This window comes from Tasmannia lanceolata, unplaced genomic scaffold (genome assembly GCF_043159265.1).
Source record: "Tasmannia lanceolata isolate RefF3 unplaced genomic scaffold, GAP_Taslan_0.1 ptg000023l, whole genome shotgun sequence".
NCBI lineage: Eukaryota > Viridiplantae > Streptophyta > Magnoliopsida > Canellales > Winteraceae > Tasmannia > Tasmannia lanceolata.
Window position 1 is genome coordinate 15,422,980 of NW_027518700.1, and position 18,543 is coordinate 15,441,522.

At 42.0% G+C, this 18,543-nt stretch overlaps 2 protein-coding genes across 2 annotated transcripts; both read right to left on the reverse strand.

The window, feature by feature from the left end:
- Window positions 1–1,166: 1,166 nt before the first annotated feature.
- LOC143855861 (uncharacterized) lies at window positions 1,167–3,334 on the reverse strand. The gene is made up of 3 exons (XM_077365913.1): window positions 2,611–3,334; window positions 2,096–2,418; window positions 1,167–1,214 (listed from the first exon to the last, which is right to left on the reverse strand). Exons 1-3 carry the CDS (start codon window positions 3,332–3,334, stop codon window positions 1,167–1,169), a joined length of 1,095 nt encoding a protein of 364 aa, XP_077222028.1.
- A 4,272-nt stretch (window positions 3,335–7,606) lies between these two features.
- On the reverse strand, window positions 7,607–8,489 carry LOC143855862 (uncharacterized). Its single transcript, XM_077365914.1, has 2 exons — window positions 8,194–8,489; window positions 7,607–8,114 (listed from the first exon to the last, which is right to left on the reverse strand). Exons 1-2 carry the CDS (start codon window positions 8,487–8,489, stop codon window positions 7,607–7,609), a joined length of 804 nt encoding a protein of 267 aa, XP_077222029.1.
- Between the last annotated feature and the right edge of the window lie 10,054 nt (window positions 8,490–18,543).

Sequence of the window (18,543 nt, forward strand, 5' to 3'; positions counted from 1 at the left end):
TCGAATCCAAAAGCCGAAGAATACGAAAAATCCCGCCGACGCTCGATCCGTTGTCCATTCTTCTCTTTCTTTCTTTGTTTTTTTTAATTTATTTTTCTCACTGTGGAGAGAGAGAGAGAGATATGGAATGAGAATGAGAGTTAGAGAACAGAGAGAGAGTGATAGAGAGTGTGAGTGAGACCGAGAAGGTGAGTGAGAGATGCACAGAGATAGAGAGGGAGAGATAGAGAGATAAAGAGGGTGAGAGAGATCGAAACAAAGAGATAGAGAGGGAAAGACAACTTGAGAGATGAGAGAGGTAGAGTAAGATAGCGAGAGAGATAGAGAGTGAGAGAATGTTAGAGAGATTAAACGTGGGATGGAGAGGGATATAGAGCGTGACAGAGAGAGAGACTAAGCGTGTGAGAGATTGAGGGATTGAGAGCGTGAGAGGGAGAGATTAAGAGTGTGAGGGATTGAGAGCGTGAGAGGGAGAGATTAAGAGTGTGAGGGATTGAGGGATTGAACGTGAGAGATAGAGATTAAGGGAGTCTGAGATAAACAAAGGAATGGAGAGTGAGAGATTGAAAACAGAGGGATGAAAGGGAGAGAGTAAAAACAGAGCGTGAGTGAATGTGAGATAGAAAATACGATCCTCTACTTTTTCTTGTTTTTGGAAAAAAAAGAAAACGATACTCTGTTTTTAGAGAGTTGGAGAAGGAAAGATAGAGACGGCTGTTGAGTGTGGGAGAGGGCGAGAGTGATATGGAGAGGGAGAGATGGAGATACTCTGTTGAGCGTGGGAGAGAGTGAGAGTGATATGCGAGAGATGATAGAGCTGTAGCAAGGTGAGTTCTGTCCAAGGAAAACGTGAGTTCTCTTGAGGGAAGGTTGCAGAGAGGTTGTTTTTTTTTTCAATGGTCTATCCACCTCTTTTCTTAAGACCGATCCCCTCGTCCTTCTTGGTTTCTTTTTTTCTTTTATTGCCATATGCTTGCCTCAATCTCCGTAAGGAAATTGCCGGTTTCGTAAGCTAATCGAGGAGAGAGTTGCCGAAATCTTCTTCTTCAGAGATTAGAATTTTTATTTAGTTCTATTTTAATAATGCTTGCCAAGATAATTTCTTCCAACTAGGAAAGAAAGAAACCAAAGATTTTGGCTTCTTACTAAACTAGAGAGAGCGGGAATCAGACAAGATTCCAAGAATTATATTTTGCCATGAGCTTATTATAGACCTTTCCAAGAAGATAAGAGAAGAGATTTTATTACTAAAGATAAGATCTATCACTTTAAAATGGACCCCACCTAAAGCAAACGAATTTGGCTTGAAGACCATCACTCGAATTTCCCTCTTTTGATATTTTTCTAAGTCTCATGAGGATCTCATTCTCTAGGAATTGCTGGTCCCACTCAAATTTGCCAAACCCCCATGGAATTAGATTAGTTGCTCTATGATGGTAGGCCCCAGGGTAGGATTTTGATTCACAAACCAAAACGCGGGAAGAGAAAGGAAGATGCCAGCCATCAAATTGATGGGCTAAACATGAATAGACTATGCCCACCACCCCTTCCGATAACGCGATCGGAACGGTCCATTTTATGGGCCACCACATAAATAGATTGTGACGACTAAATCGCTTTAGTGAAAATCACTCCATTGATGGGCTGCCGCCTTAAGCTTGAATTACAACAGCCGAGAGCCCATGCTAGATTGGCCGAAATACATTATGGCAACCAGGTAAGTCAGCTTTGCCTATTCGATCCCAATAAATTCAGAACTCATGCTTTTTATTAAAAATAATGCGGGGCACATTTGCTTGACCCAAATCTAGTCAACAGGTTCAATGCGGGCCCACTAAATAGGTCCAAATTCTTTCTAGTTTAGATTCTGGAATAACCATTCAACACTTGGCGGAAAAATGCGAAACATGGCAGAAATGATTGAAAAAATCGAGAAAGCATAAGGGACGGACACGGGAATGGAAAACACTGAAAAAGATCGATAGCAAAACATTAATTTCTTTGTTGATTAGAGCGGAGCAAAATTGGGGTGTCTACAATATGGGAGCTTGTTCGACCAATCTTTGTAAGATTCTGTCATTTTGCTAATGATAACCTTGACAGTCTTGTTGGCCGCCTCGACAGCTCCATTGGTTTGGGGCCTATAGGGCGAAGACTTGTGATGCTTAATTTTGAACTCTTCACATAAGTGTGTCACCTCCTTCTTGAAGTGAGATCCATTATCTGGAATCAGCTCATGTGGTACTCCATATCTGCAAGTCATGTTTGTTCTGATAAACCTTGCAACTGAAGCTGAGGATAATGAGGCATAGGAAGCTGCTTCTACCCACTTAGTGAAGGAGTCAATGGCAACCAAAATGTACTCATGTCCGCTCGATGACTTCGATGATACCTTCCCAATAATGTATATTCCCCATACTGAGAAAGGCCAGGGCAATGTAAGAGAATGCAACTAAGATGGCGGCACGTGAATGTGATTAGGATAAACTTGGCATTTGTGACACTTCTTTACAAAAGAATGACAATCTGCTTCCATCGTCGGCCAGTAATACCCAAGTCTTGTGATTTTTCTTGATAATATTTTTCCATTCATGTGCGGTCCACAAACACCTTCATGAATTTGTTCTATGATTTTAGCGGCTCGATCTTCATCTACACACAAGACCTGGATCCCGTTGAACGGTCTCCTATACAATTCTTCACCACATATGATAAAATTAGAGGCCAACTTCTGAAGTGTTCTCCTCTCTTTTCCCGAGGTTTCGGCTGGATGACCCTTGCCTGAAATGAGATCTTTAATGTCTGTGTACCATGGCTTGCCGTCTGGACCTCTCGTTGCTATCTCTATTGCGTTAACATGTGTCGGGGCCCATTGCAGCCGTACTGCTAAAGGCTGAACCTTTGTTGTTGCAGATAGTTCTAACATTGAAACTAAAGTTGCAAAAGCGTCGGCGAAATGATTCTTCACTCGAGGAAGATGAGTAAATGTGATGTTTCTAAATTTACTAACCAGAGACCCCAAGTACTCTTGATATGGGAATAGTCTATCTTCTCTTGTTCTCCAACATCCTTTGGTTTGACAAATAATCAGGATCAAGTCTCCGAACACATCGATGTCTTGGATGTTTAAAGCCAAAGTTGATTCAAGACCAGCAATGCACGCCTCATACTCCGCCATGTTATTTGTACACTCAAATTGTAGCTTAATTGATATAGGGGTATACTCCTTTCTCGGCGATACCAATACTGCTCCTATACCTCGACCTTGGTGATTCACTGCTCCATCGAAGTACATAGACCATGTCGTCCCTGGGATTTCATGTTCTACAATCATTATCTCTTCATCTGGAGATTAGGTTTTCAAATATTCAATCTCCTCTACGGGTACTTCAACCAGCTGCTTTGCTACTACTCGGCCCTTGATTGATTTCTGGGTGACGTAAGTAATGTCAAACTCAGACAACAATCACAACCACCTTGCAGTTCTTCCAGTAAGAGCTGGCTTCTCAAACAATTACTTCAAGGGACCCATCCATGAAAGGAGCAAGACCCTATTTGATAACAGATAATGCCTCAGCCTTTGAGTAGCCCAAACCAACCCCAGACAAGTTTTCTCTAGTCGGGTGTACTTCTATTCATACTCAAGCATCTTCTTACTGAGGTAACATATAGCCCTTTCTCGCTTTGATTCTGGATCTTGTTGGGCCAACATGCATCCCATTGTTGTATCTGTCACATACAGGTACAACAACAATGGCTGGCCTGGCGTAATTGGTGGCAACACTGGAGGCGAGGTCAGGCACAACTTGATCTTTTCAAAAGCTTGCTGACACTCTTCGTTCCATTTCTTTCATGCATTCTTCTTTAAAAGTTTGAAGATCGGCTCACAAATAGTAGTCAACTGTGCTATGAATCGTCTCAAGTACTACACCATACCAAGAAATCCTCAGATTTGCTTCTCCATTTTTTGTGGAGTCATTTCCTTAATAGTTTCTATTTTCTGAGGATCAACTTCGATTCCTCTCTGACTCACCAAGAAACCCAATAACTTTCCTGATGTAACACCAAACACGCACTTGTTTGCTTTAAGACGAAGCTGATACTGTAGGATACACTGAAAGAACTTCCTCAATGACACAACATGCTCTTCTCTGGTCTTAGCCTTAACGATCATGTCATCCACAAACTTTTAACTTCTTTGTGTATCATATCATGCAATAAGGTAGTAGCAGCTCTCTGATAAGTTACTCCTGCATTCTTAAGTCCAAACGGCATCAATTTGTAACAATATGTCCCCCATTCAGTTGTGAAGGCTGTTATGATCATATCCTCGGGTGCCATCTTGATCTGATTGTATCCTGAAAGCCCATCCATGAAGGAAAGCAACGCATGCATGACCAGTTGTATTGTCCACTAGGATATCTATGTGCGGCAGAGGGAAGTCATCTTTTGGACTCGCCTTGTTTAGATCTCAAAAATCTACACACATACAAACTTTTCCATCCTTTTTGGGCACCGGTACTATGTTTGCAAGCCATTCAGGGCATTCCACCACCTCGAGAAAACCCATTTCTAGTTGTTTGGTAACTTCATCCTTAATTCTCAGAGCCCATTCAGGTTTCATTCTTCGAAGGTTCTGCTTTTTCGATTTGGCACCCGGGATTAAAGGAAGCCGATGTTGGACAATGTCTTCACTTAATCCCGGCATGTCTTTATAGGACCAAGCAAAGACTTCTTTGAATTCCCTAAGTAGGTCAATTAATTCCTCCCGTTCCTCAGGGGATAATGTTTTGCTAATTCGTACTTCCCAAGTTTCGGTTTCATTACCAATATTTGTGGTCTCGATTTCTTCTTTGAATGGCTTTGCTAGACGCTCCTCCTCCTGTCTAATCATATACTTGATTTCAAGGAGAGTTTCATCGGCATCCTCATCTGAGGAGGGTTCTTAATTATTATTATTATTATTATTATCATTGAATTCATCAGATAAAGAAGCAGACATAGAGATATACTGAGAAGAGATATTCATTTCATCGGAAATTGCAAGTACATCATCGAACGCGCTTAACTCAGGGTCAACATCGGACTCAAGAAAGAAACAAACAAACTCAGCATCGGTCCCATCAATATACTCGAGCTTAACAGTAGCTACATCAGACATGACCTCAAGCAACTCGGACTCAATTTCAGACATATCAACAAACTCATAACCAGACTTCATGACATTGGAAGACTTATTGACAAGGACATCATCATTCTTCATAACAACTTGAGGAAAGACATATGAACTCCAGTTAGTGAGGTCTCCTTTTGCTGAGGTGATCAAGGCTTGCTGGTTCAGAAACGACGCATCTTCTCCGATAATAGCTACAGCCGGTGAATCAATTTTAAACAGAGATTCCAGAAGGTACGACTCCATAAGGTCAGCCCAGTCTGATTCAGATTCCTCCTCATCAATCTGCAAGGATGGGAATTCATCCGGAAGTTCCATTTCAAAGAATATCTCAAACCCCGACAGCTTTTTATTGGTCATTGGATCGATCCATGGCTCAGCAAAACCGCAAAAGGGGAAATCCTCTCCTTCCCTCCTGTAGTGTCCATTCCTCAACAAACTGTAAGACATGTTGGGTTCATCTAAACCAAACGACGAAGTTCATCCTTTCTGCGCATATACTTCTTCATTTCACGGATCTCTTCATTTGTAGGTTCATAGCCCAACCCAAACAGTCCAATTGCTCTACCCATATCCGGCCACTCAATTACACCCTAATGGTGACGACCTAACCCGGCCCCTAGAACATAGCCCTATCTGCACATCATTCGGACTACTATGGGGTTTGAGCTTGTAAGGAAAGTGAGAGGTTCATTCATAGCTTCTTCTACTGATATAGCTGTGCCTTCCAGCGAGAAACCAGTCAGACTGACATCTTTATTCTTTTCTAAGGCATCTGGGATGATGAATTCCTTAGAAATTTGACCGATTTCTAGATCTGGGTGTCCTCTAACTATTATTACTTTGTTACCCTTGATGAATTTCAGCTTTTGATGCAATGATGAAGGAACAACCCCGTATTTATGAAGCCAAGGTCAGCCCAAGAGCAAATTGAATGATGGTTTAATGTCTAACACCTGAAACTCAATTTCAAACACTTCGCCTCCAATCTGGATCTCTGTGGCTAAAGTCCCAACAACATCCCACCTTGTACCATCATAAGCTAAGATGCCTTGTTCAAAAGGGATAAAATCACCAGGTTCAAATCCTAAGGCAGTAGCGATACTCAGAGGGCAAACATTCAATGCGGATCCATTGTCGACTAGAACCTCAGGAACTTTCTTTTCATTACAGACAACGGTGACTCAAAGCGGGCGGGTATGATTGCGACCTTCGAGAGTCAAGTCTTCATTAGTGAAAGATAAGGTTTTCGAAACTCGAGCCATATCTACAAGTCCGACCAACTGATCTAGAGTGATATCAACAGACACTTTAACAGCATTCAGCTCTCTAAGTGTAACATCTCGGTGCTTTGCAGAGGACATAAGCAAACCCCAGAATGAAATATTTGCCTGAGTTTTCTTTAACTGCCGGAGAGGTTTTCATCTTCTTCATCTGACTTCGACTTAAACAACTAAGATCCTCTGGCCAACTCAACAAGTTCTCAACCCTTAACTCGACTGGTTTAAAGATACGCCCGCCACGAGTGACATGGCGAACTTCATCACAATCAATCTCTAGATCCTCTTCATCAGGCTGAAAAACATATAAAAGAACTTCCTGATCTTCCTCATCAGGCTAGAAAACATACGGACGAACTTCTTAATCTTCCTCATTAGGGTGGAAAACATATGGAGTTCGTGCTACTTGATGGACACTGGGTTCAACTTCGCCTCTTTTATCAGATTGATAAACACATGGGTAAATCACCTGGTCTTCCTCATCAGGCTGGAAAACATAAGGAATTCGGGAGGTTCAATTGATGACAGGCTTAGCAAGACATTCCTCTTCCTCTTCTTTAAAATTTAGGACATAGGGAGTTGCAGGAGTTATGGCACAAATAAGAGAGGTTGGATCAACAAAGGGCTTGTCATCAGAGATAGCTCCTATCTCAGCTGGAGGGGGAACGACATGTCTTGGCAAGGGATTTCGAGTAACATTAGGTTCAGGTAAAACATGGTCACCCACCTTTAGCAGTTCTTCAATTTTGTATTTAAGGGTGAAACAACGATCAGTATGGTGTTCAGGACCTTGGTGATACTGATAGAATTGGTCTTCTCTGAAACTTCTGGGAAGAGGGTCTGGGGGAGGTCTTGGTGGTAAGATTTCAATGACACCATCTCTGAAAAGTTTTCTCATGATGGAAGATGAGGTATAAGGCAACGGAGTGAATTCTTTCTTTGGCTTCTGTACGAGTTCTTCTCCTTCCATCACTATATTTCATGCAGTGATAGGTTTCATACCCTCCTTCGGATTTGCATAATGTTTCAGAACTACACCTTGTGGTAAAGCATCTTCTGTTATGTTCCCAGTGTGGGTGAAATGCTTAAAATCCGGATAGTACTGAGTAGCCATATACTGCGCATAAGGGCCGAAGAGATTTTTGACAATTAGTCATCTGAGCTGGTCTTCTTCAGATGGGCGATTAGTCATCTGAGCAGCCTTTCTCCTCCACTTCTTAAGAAAAGTACTAAACGGCTCATTGATATGCTGCTTGAGCATTTCCAGATCTCGACAAGTGACCTCAACTCCATCGTCATAAGACAATTGTTCAATAAACTTTTCAACAATTTCCTCCCAAGTCTTGGTATAAGCTGAATCCAAAGTCAGAAACCATTTAGTTGCTACGCCTGATAGAGACATTTTGAACAATTTAACCATCTGTTGAGAATTCAAACCGTACTGTTCAAGCGAATTGATGAACATCTTCAGATGACTCCTAGGACTCCCGGATCCGTCATACTTAACAAAGTCAGGGACTTTGAACTTGGAAGGAAGAGTGACGCCAGGGAAGATTGAGAATTCAGACATGTCTATTTTCTTTGGATTGTGATTTTTCAAATTCAGAAGCTCGAGGGCTAACTTGTCTAATTTCTCAGATAACTCTTTCTCTTTCCCAGCTCTAACAGGAGTGGGGGAAGATTTTCCTCAGTGTATTGCTCATCATCATACTCATAGGCAGGAGCTAGTACAGATTTCACCGAATATGGACTCCAGTCGAAGGATTCTGGACCATAGGGTCCTTTGAGGTTGCTTGACTCTCCAGACGTGTCAGTTTTTCAGTAAGGGTCGACACCTGTCTAGAAAGGTTCATCATCATTTCTCTCATTTCAGCCATGAAACTATTCTCAATAGACTCAGCCATTAGGTCAGAATTAGAAGATACAGGTGAATCAGAATAATGACATAGTCTCGATGTTTGACGATACCAAACAGGCTTAGAAGCGGTAACTTTTCGGGGAGCGATGATTAAGCGACTGGACGAGACGCCTGTCATGGACATCACAAACACTAGGTTTTAATAAGAGGTAATCATATGACAATGTTATACGCAAGTTGAAACAAAAGATGATACAAATGCATCCCTTCCTTGGGTAAAAATCAGCAGCATAACAATTGTGAGAAGGGTTGCGATAAGATAAATGCATAGTTTATCAACAACCCTAAAGGACAGCGGTCACATTCAAAAAAATTTCGGGTAAAATCAAGCAGCATGACGACCACACAAAAAGGGTCATGGTACGGTAAACTCATGGTTTATCAATAACCCTAAAGGATAGTGATTGCTCTCAAGGTTTTTAGATAAAATCCGGCAGCATGACGACCTCACAAAAGAGTCGTGGGAAGGTAAACTCATGGTTTATGAATAACCCTAAAGGATAGTGATTACTCTCAAGATTTTTAGATAAAATCCGGCAGCATGACGGCTGTACTAAGGATCTAAACCACTAACTATGAGGGGTATGCCGACATAGTCAAGATAAAACAAGGCCCTCAGCAAAGAAAACATGCACTCTAAAAATGGTGGCAAGATAGACTCGCAATCGGTAAGTGGAATGCAATCTTATCAAGATCAATCAAGGGATTAGGCTCATGGAGATTGGTATAAAGATAATGATGTGAAACCAATTGTAGACACCCCATTTTGACCTGACCCCAATTTCCCAAATTTGAATAAAAATCCCAAAATCAAACAAAGTTCCTGAAGCCTGAGTCCCAAAACCAAATTCCATGTCCCCAGAATCAAGCTTCAAGCTTCCAAAACCGGTTCTGGAATGTTCCAAAACCAATCCCGAAATTCCCAAAAATCGAGCTCTAATTGCGAAAGAACCTGAAAAATCTGAAAATGCCCGTTTGGTGACCACTTTTAGAAATATAGTGAAAGCCTGAGTGATCCCCGAGCCCCATGGATATCCTCCGTTCAATTGCCCTGACCTTCTCTTTCATTTCTGCAAAAATCGCGAAATACCCCTGAGTTTTTGGTGTTGGCACTCCTTTATTTGCACCCCCAAGCCCCAAATGATTGACCACAACCTTACGTTGGTATTTTCATTAACTCACCTTGTCTTTTGGTGTTTAAATGATTATCCAAGGTTATTACATTTCCTGAGAATAGAAAAGACAAGCTGAGTTAGTGCGATTATCATGATGTAGTTGTATTAATATCATTTCCTTTATTCAACCAAACAGGGGGTGAAATATCTGACTGGAAGTGCCATTACCAATGCCGTTGTGCAAAAAAAAGAAATGATATATTTGCCCCTCCCATTGCCGAACCACCCCCTAGTAGTATAAAGGAGTAGTCATGATGCACTAATGGGGGTTGTCCAAGCAATGCAAAGGGGTGTGAAAATATCATTTTTCCCATGGAGCCATCGATTTAGGGCTTTATGAGGGGGTCTTCTTCTGATTTTTTTTAGGGAGAGGGGACAAAATCAGGGGATGAAATACCCTATCTGAGCCACATAGAGAGATTTTGAGAGGGGGTTAGGAGAGTTGTCTTCTCCGATCCTCCTTCTCGCCGGTTAGCACCACCACCTCATCCACTATCATCAACCCATCACTACCATTAGTAGCCACCTCAACCACCCTCTAACTTCTTGGTTCGTCCCAATCCATAACTCCATCTTCTCTTCTTCTACCTCCGACTCTTAGTGCTGGCCCTCCACCATTTCGTCATCACCGGCGAGCAAGAAATTGCAGAGGAGAAAGCTAAGATTGGGAGAGGGAATAGAGCAGATTTTTAGGATTTTTTTGAGGGAAGAAAACCCCTAATTGCAGAGAGAGAGGTAGAGGAGAAGAAGGAACCGCCGGCCAATTACCTCGCCACCGTCATCCTATCCCACCCCCTTTCCATAGCCAACTCTCAAAGGATTTTCACCATTTTTCCACTACTATTTTCATCTTCCTCCAACATCAGATCCCACTCCATCTTTTTCGGTCAACACTCCGACAACCCCTCTTCTTATTTTTCTACCCCAGTCTGCCGGCCTCCCCCTTGCCACCAATTTCATCATTGGAGAATCTCTAATTCCAGCAAATGTTGGGAATCCCGGCCACTCGTTGGAACCCGACGACCATCCTCAACACAGGTGTTCACCTTGCCAAATTCATCATCATTACTAATCATCGCAGCCATCACCATTAGTCCTCGCGATCAACTCAGACGATCATCTCCGGTAACCATCATCTCTTGTGTCCACCCGTACAAAAAGAGATCCGATCAGTACCAAATCCTTCGGTATCATTTACATCCCTCTTTTATTTTCAGTATAAGGCTCATGTATCTTTACAATAATCTCTACTCATAGCATATGGTATTTGGTCTTTGGGTTTGGTTTGGTTTGATCTCTCTTTCTTTTTGTGGTTTTTGATCTTTTAACGATATTATCAGGATCTATCTTCGAATTTTGGTTTTATCTTGGATTCTCATTTTGATGCTCTGTGAGGAAGAAAATTGGGTGATACATAAGTTTCACAGATGAAATGGCCTAACAGATCCTGACCCCTTTGAGTCCTTGGTTGAGGGTTCAAAGGTATTATGCCTTAATCCTTGAACAAGATAGCCTGGTTGTGATGACAACTCTTTTATTGCGAAATGTTTTAATCATGCTTTTGTAGTTGGAGAGGTTTAATATGTCTATTTCTCTCTTCCAATGTCTCTTATCATTACCAAAGCATTGCTTGATAATATTGACAATGCTTGGTTATTTCATTTAGTTGGCCAGATTAATGATAGCAGAAGTTGATGTTAACATTGGTGTTCAAACCTCATTGGCCTTGATGTAGGCACCAGATAGAACCCTCTTCATTTTAATCAGTGTTGTCGGCACTTCTTGGTTTAGAGAAATGGATTGAATTCATTGTTTTGGTCCATGTTCCTAGCTTTCTCCAATTAGACTTGGACATGTCATGATACTCTTAAACTTCTACTCAAACATCTAATCTATTGCTTTATGATTTTGAAATTTTGGTATTTTAACACTCTATCGTCTAACCTTTGGACAAAAGAGGTCAATAGGTCTTAATCAGTTAAGGTATCCAGTGAGGTGTAGCCTTTTGGCTTTGAGTTAGGGCTTTGAATTAGGGTCTCCATACCCTCTTGATATTCCGAGTGTTCTTTCTTAGACCACTTCATGATTGAAGACTCATGTCTATGGTGAGTATCAAGTCTTTTGCAAGGTGTCACATATGTTTTGTCTCATGTTAGTAATGATGCCAATCCTTAAAAGATAGATGCTTGTGTTTCATTATTCCAATATGAGTATTACTGATGCTACTATAGTGTATTACTGGTGATACATTCGAGTATAAACATGGCCTAGGACGAGGCTACTTGGAACCCCATCTTGTCTCTTCTTCTCTCCTTCTTCTCCGGGTTTTGGGCCGATGATTGGGTTTCGTCTTTGATTTCTAGAGCTTGCTCCTATTTTCGGGTTTTACAGTAATAATTGAGATCGTCACTAGTGTTTGATATTTCTAGCGATTTTCGGGAACTTCTTCTCTGGTTGAGGCGATGACGGAATATTTCTTGAGCCACCCCTTGCGCTTCACATCTCTTTCCCTCCTTAGGATTCTTACAGGGTGTAGGGTTTCCCTTCTTTCTAAGGTCATTCGTTCTTATAGGGTTGGGGCCTTTCTCTTCTTTGAGATCACCATTTCAGACAGGGTTTAGAGGTTCTTTCGCCTTCAGGGTCATTCTTTTCTTGTTCTTCGGGATTTTGGGAACACTTCGTCGGGTTTTAGCGACGACGGGCACCGACCTCCTGAGCCAAAAGCCCCTTTCAATCAAAAGGGATAAACAAAAACTCAAAAAAATCAAATAACAAAAATTCAAAAACAACAAAAAAACATAAAAAACACAAAATGTTTTTCGAAAAAAAGCTACTTTTCGAACTACGTTGGCTTGCTTGATCCCTTTTCACAGGGTAGATAGGCAGCTTGGGATCCTCATCCCAAGTACAGTCAAACTTTTCTAAAAAATCTTTCAAACTTTTCAAAATAAACATGTTCAAATGATTCAAAAACGCAAAAATTCTTCAAACAAATCTTTTACACCCGGTTTTCGAAAAGATCTTCCTCTAGAGTTAGGAGTCTGTCCTAGATGCTTGGGGTGTCTTAGAGCTAAGAGTCTATCCTAGATATGTTGATGCTTTGCATGTTTCGTGTGAGTGTCCCTAGAGTTAGGAGGCCTCGAGTTGTGGTCGGTTAGACACTTAGTCGAGCCGATGGCTAGACTAGGATGCACATAGGATGTAGAGCCCACCTGCATTAGACTAGGTTGATTTGCATTAGTTTAGGACCATATAGGTGTGTCTAAAATACGTAAACAACTTAAACATGAGTCGAGTCGTGTCGTGTCGAGTCTAGTGTGGTCGAAGTACATTTAAGCGTCGTAGCTTACAATAGGCCACCGAACTACGTTGACTCATATTCTTCTCGAGGCCGGGTTACGTAGACCAGCCGGGATGGTCATCCTGGTCCGAGTCAAACTTCACATTAGAGTCTAGGGTTTGTCGTGTTGTGTTGTGTGTGGTGTCAGGTTGTATTGTGTGTTTTGTTGTGTTTTCTTACCTTCCTGTGCAGACCTTATACCTTTACCTGTAGCATGCATGTGTTTGTCCACCAGAACTTAGACACCAATTAGGCATGCCACTCATAATCTAGCTATGCTTAAGTGACAATTCTTTCATTTATTTTGTGTGTGCTTGTTATTCCCATCCCCGAGACATGCATGCTTAGGTAGATATTATCTCGAGGATATTCATTCCCATTTCACATGATTTTCACCCAAAACTCTTCAAGGTTAATAATAAATGGCATAAGAGACCAGGTGGTTGCACCTGGGCGAATTGGGGGCGCCTAACACCTTCCCCATTCATCATCAGGCACGAACTTTTGTATCTCTGGTTATCCCTTGCAACAGAGTATTTCATGGGATCCTGGGCCGACTTCCGTAGATGGCGACTCTTCTTGGTTTTAGGTACATCTCGAGTCTAGGCTAGTCCCTGAATTAAGAGGTATCTCACTTATATCGCTACCCATGCTGTGAGTGGCACCATTTCAAGAGTTTCTTGGTAGAGCTCTCCTTCACATTGTGGAGATCTTAGAGGATTGACGGGAATCTCGTATCCTCGCCGCTTTCCTCGGGATCGGGGTCCACTGACTGGTGACTCTACTCGGGAGTCTTGGAACATTGGCTAGCTCTGTTAAAATGCCATTTTTACTAATTTTGGAGAAATTTGAGCCAAAATCATTTTAAATGTGAACTTTTTCGCTTAGAAATCCAGGGGCACCAAATAGGTGCGTAAAACAAGGGAATCACATACTGCACAACATGCATTATCATACTCTTTATCTCTTTTCTCTTTTTTTATTATTATTGGCTCCACGGGATAGATTTGGCGTGTACCAGATGGGATCTCATTACCCTGATAGGCCGTTGAATCTATTTCCAAGCTATCACAAGTGTTGTAGCCGTAAACACTCGGTGTACCTGTGTTTACAGCAGCTGATGAGCAATGAAGCATACTATGTATAACACTCGGTGTACCTGTGTTATACATCTAAAGTATGGATCATAAGCATAGTGCCCGATAGATTGAGTCCGGGGCCATACTTTAATTTTATATATATTATGTACGTAAATATATTTCCTGACTTAGTGAAACTCAACTAGGAAGTGCACGTGTTTATATATGTATATATTGCATTCATATAGGGACGAACATGTGTTGCTTCCACATGTGGAGCCTAGAGTTAGAGGCCTTATCCTATTTATAGACCAGGGTAGCTCACCTTATCTGGCTACGACACGATCGTAGTACACTCATCAGTCTGTCATGAGTCAAGTCCTCCTTAACCCCGCTAGATTAGATTAGGTATGGTGCCCCTGGTTAGGATATCTGTATATATATATATATATATATATATATATATACATTTATTATTAGAATAGGGCCTGCCTCTTAGTTATGTTTTCCATCTTAATCTAATCAATTATTCCTATCTATCCATTTTTGAATTATGATCAGATCATTGGTTCCACAATATTATCTTTTTAGCCATGATCTATCTTCCCTGGGCCTGATCCTTTGATCGATCCTGATCAGATCGCATTCCACATGTCGATTGTGAGTCTATCTTGCATTATGTGGACCCCGATCCCGAGGACGAATGGTGAGGGACACGAGATCCCCCGTCAGTCCTCTAAGATCTCCACAATGTGAAGGAGAGCTCTACCAAGGAACTCTCGAAATGATGCCACTCACAGCATGGGTGGCGATATTAATGAGATACCTCTCAATTCAAGGACCAGCCCGAAACCAAGATGTACCTATAACAAAGAAGAGTCGCCATCCAAGGAAATGGGCCCCGGATCCCATGAAATACTCTGTTGCAACGGCTAACCAGGGATACAAAAGTTTGTGCCTGATGACGAATGGGGAAGGTGTTAAGCGCCCCCCAATTCGCCCAAGTTCAAGCACCTGGTCTCTTATGCCATTTTTAATTAATTTTGAAGAGTTTTGGGCTAAACTGATGTGAAATGGGAACGAGTACCCCCGAAGAAACGTCTATCTAAGCATACATGACCCGGGGATGGGCAAAAGAAAATAAACATCCAAATCGTAACTCACTGCATCTACTCCTAACTCATCACATCTAGGAAAGCAATAACATCCGCATGCACAGCTACAGCTAAGCAAGTAATAGCAGATATGATAAGCAAAAAAGCAGTAAATATCTACAGCTAAGCATGTGAAACTAAACGCACAAGGAATAAGCAAGTTGAAAGTAAACACACAAGGAACCAAAGACAAACACATGATAAACTAAAAGATGCGAGGGAAGAAAGGAATCAGAAAATAGACGGTATGCGCAAACCCAAAATGCCAGAAAAAAGAAAATGGGACATACGATAGACTCAGGGAGCGATCCTAAAGGAATCGAGCTCAGTGATCCTGATCCGCTAAAGATCGGACAAGTCTCGCGATCGTCATAGCCTATCTTTGGGCTCAGCGAGGACAATCCCTGTAAAGGGGCCGCGCTACGTGGTCGCCCATCCCAAAACCCGATAAAAACCTCGGAAAACCGATAAAACCGGCAAACCACGATCAAAATCGGAAATGAAATGAAAAGAAGGCTCCGAGTGACCTGGCAATCACCATCCTTGCCCATTTTGGTTTTTGTGTTTTGAAAGGTTTGAAATATTTTTTAGAAAATGTTTGAATGATTTTTTGAAGGGTTTAAATGATTTTATTGAAAAGTTTGACTGAACTTGGGATGACGATCCCAAGCTGCCTATGTACCCTGTGGAAAAGGATCAAGCCAACGTAGTTCGAAACAGCTTTTCGAAAAATGCTTTTGTTGTTTTCTGATATTTTTTGTTGTATTTTTGTTATTTGATTTTTATGTATTTTTATCGCTTTTGATAGAAAGGGGGGTTTGGCTCAAGAGGTTGCCGTCCGTCATCGCCTACCCCGATGAAACTGTTCCTGTAATCGAGGGAATCCCGAAACTCGAAAAGGATCCCGAGGAACGTCCAAAGAGTAGTCCCGAGAAGAAAGGAAAACCCCTCAAACCCTGTGAAGACCCCAAGATAGGGAAAAAGATAGGAAGGCAAGGGGTTGGCTCAAGAAAAATTTCGTCATCGCCAGACACGAGAGGAACTACAAAGACGATCTCTAAAATGAAAGAAAGAAAATGAGGGACTCCGAGTAGCTTCATCATAGCCCCTCTAACTCCTCCCGGGTATCAAACCCAAGGCAACAGCTCTATCGCAATTGAGTTCAAAGCTAGGCTTTGCCCACGATTGGTCAAGATATATATACTCAAAATCAAAAATCATAGGAGAAATGAAACTAAACACCCAACCCATTCCCTAGATTGTTCGAACAAATCATTAAGAATTGCGAAACCAAAGCGAGACTATTTCTGTCAACCAACTCCCACCATTATGTCTCTCAAATGCATAAGTGAAGGACTACAGATTAAAGGGGAAAGACAAGTAAAGTCATTTGCAAACACACATCCATTTTTCTTTTGAGCAAGCACACCGGTCTCAAACTCTAACCCACAGCAAATAGAAAGAGAGAAAGTTGATTTTGCCTTTTGGAAGAAAAGGACAAAATAGAAGGGAACCACAGATCATGGTAGGAAGGAGAACCTAAAGAAAAGTAAGCTAACCCAACCATTTGCTCGCACTGTGCAAGTGAACACTTATAATAACTTCAAAATTCGAGTACAGCTAAAGTAGTGGACCCAAGTCCACCACTATGTCGTTCAACATACGCGATAGAATCCAGGAGAAACAATGGAACCCTCTCACTATGCTATTCAGACCATGAAGACAGAATAGGGAATGGGGTTTTAAATGAAATTACCTGTGTTATACGAATGCGATGGCGATGATCGGAACCCCGCATTGATGGTGCTCTGCCCTTCTTGATTTACAGCCCCAAGCAAACCCCCTTCTCAGAGATGATGAAATTGCCGAAGAAGATTTGGAAATTGCAACTAGATCCTTGATTTTTCTTTATTACTCGTTGTAAATTCTAGAAATTCCTCGAATATCTCAGATTTAAGAGATTTGGAAGGGATTTGTTAGAGAAGTTTGAGGTGATTAGGCTGCTGGGATGGCTCGGGTCACCAAAGAAGTTGCTGGAGATGATGCTTGTGGTCGGATCGATGGTAGGGTGGTCGGAACCGGCCGGATTCCGATGATAACCGCCGGATGAGGTGAATGGCTTGGGATTTAGGCTGGACGGAGATGGAGAAGATGGAGGTGGTTATGGTGGTAGTGGAGAGGGTTTCAACGGGGTTAAGAGAACAAGGGTTTGGACCTAGAAGAGGGTTTGAACGGAAATGTGTGGTTGTAGGGATAAAAAAATGAAGGTGGGTTTAAGAGGTTGGGGATGGTCGGAGTTAATGGAGACTTACCGGAGGGAATGGTCGGAGAAGACGAAGTGGCCGCCAAAAATGGTGGCTCTGATGTGGGTTTGGGTAATCTCTGGTTTCGCAGAGAAGGGTTATTGCTACAAATTTGGGTTTGAAAACAAAGGAGCTAGTGGGGGAGGTTGCAAAAGGAGGTGGTGGTGGTGGTGTTTGAAGGTTGAAGATGGTGGTGGTGATCGGGTATGGGGGTGTGGGTTTCGGATCCAAAACAGAGGACAAAATGACAAAAATAAATGGTGGGAAATGAAGGTTGAACAAAGGAAGAAGATGAGGCTATGGTGGCTGGTGGTGGCTGGTGGTGGCGCGGTGGAGATGAAAGCCTGAATCGGGTAGGATTGACAGTGACTGAGCTCCTCTCCTCTCAAACCCTCTCTCTCTCTCTCTCTCTCTCTCTCTCTCTCTCTCTCTCTCCCTCTGCTGTTGTTCTCTTCCTAGAAAAAAAATGGGGCTCCTCCTCCTATACCCACGAGATATATCACTTTATAGCTAGGGTTGCCAACCTCCTCCTAATCTCAGCCATCCGTTCCCCTTTTTGATCTTTTTGATGAATTGGATCACCTCCACTCTTGTAGAAAAATCTAGAACTTTAGGCATGCTCCTCAATCACTACCCTACACCTAGTCCCCTTTTGATCCTATGGCCCTTGCTTATTGCATGTAGAGGAAGCAATAAAATGTTCCAAGAAAGCCCTCTTGTAAATAGGAAATGATATATTCTGCCCCCTTCTCTCTCATGGGCAGCCCCCGTCTAATGTATTCTATTTTATTATTTTGTAACTTAAGGGGTGGTTTGGGCAAAGGAGAAGGGACGAAATATATCATTACTTATCCTTTGCAATGATTTAAGCACAATTATATTTTAATAATCGCACTAACTCGTCTGTCTTTCTTCCTTAATTAGCTTGCGAGGGCTATCTTGGGAAATGTGATAACCCCTTAATAGCTCCTTAAACACTACGACAAGGCGAGTTAGCGCACATCAAAAATATTGTGTGGGGGTATCATCAAAACTCGGGGAATCCAAATAGAGGGGCGCCCACACCGAAATGCGAGACGTATCCTGGTACATTTTCAATTTTATTGAAAATGCAAGGGAAG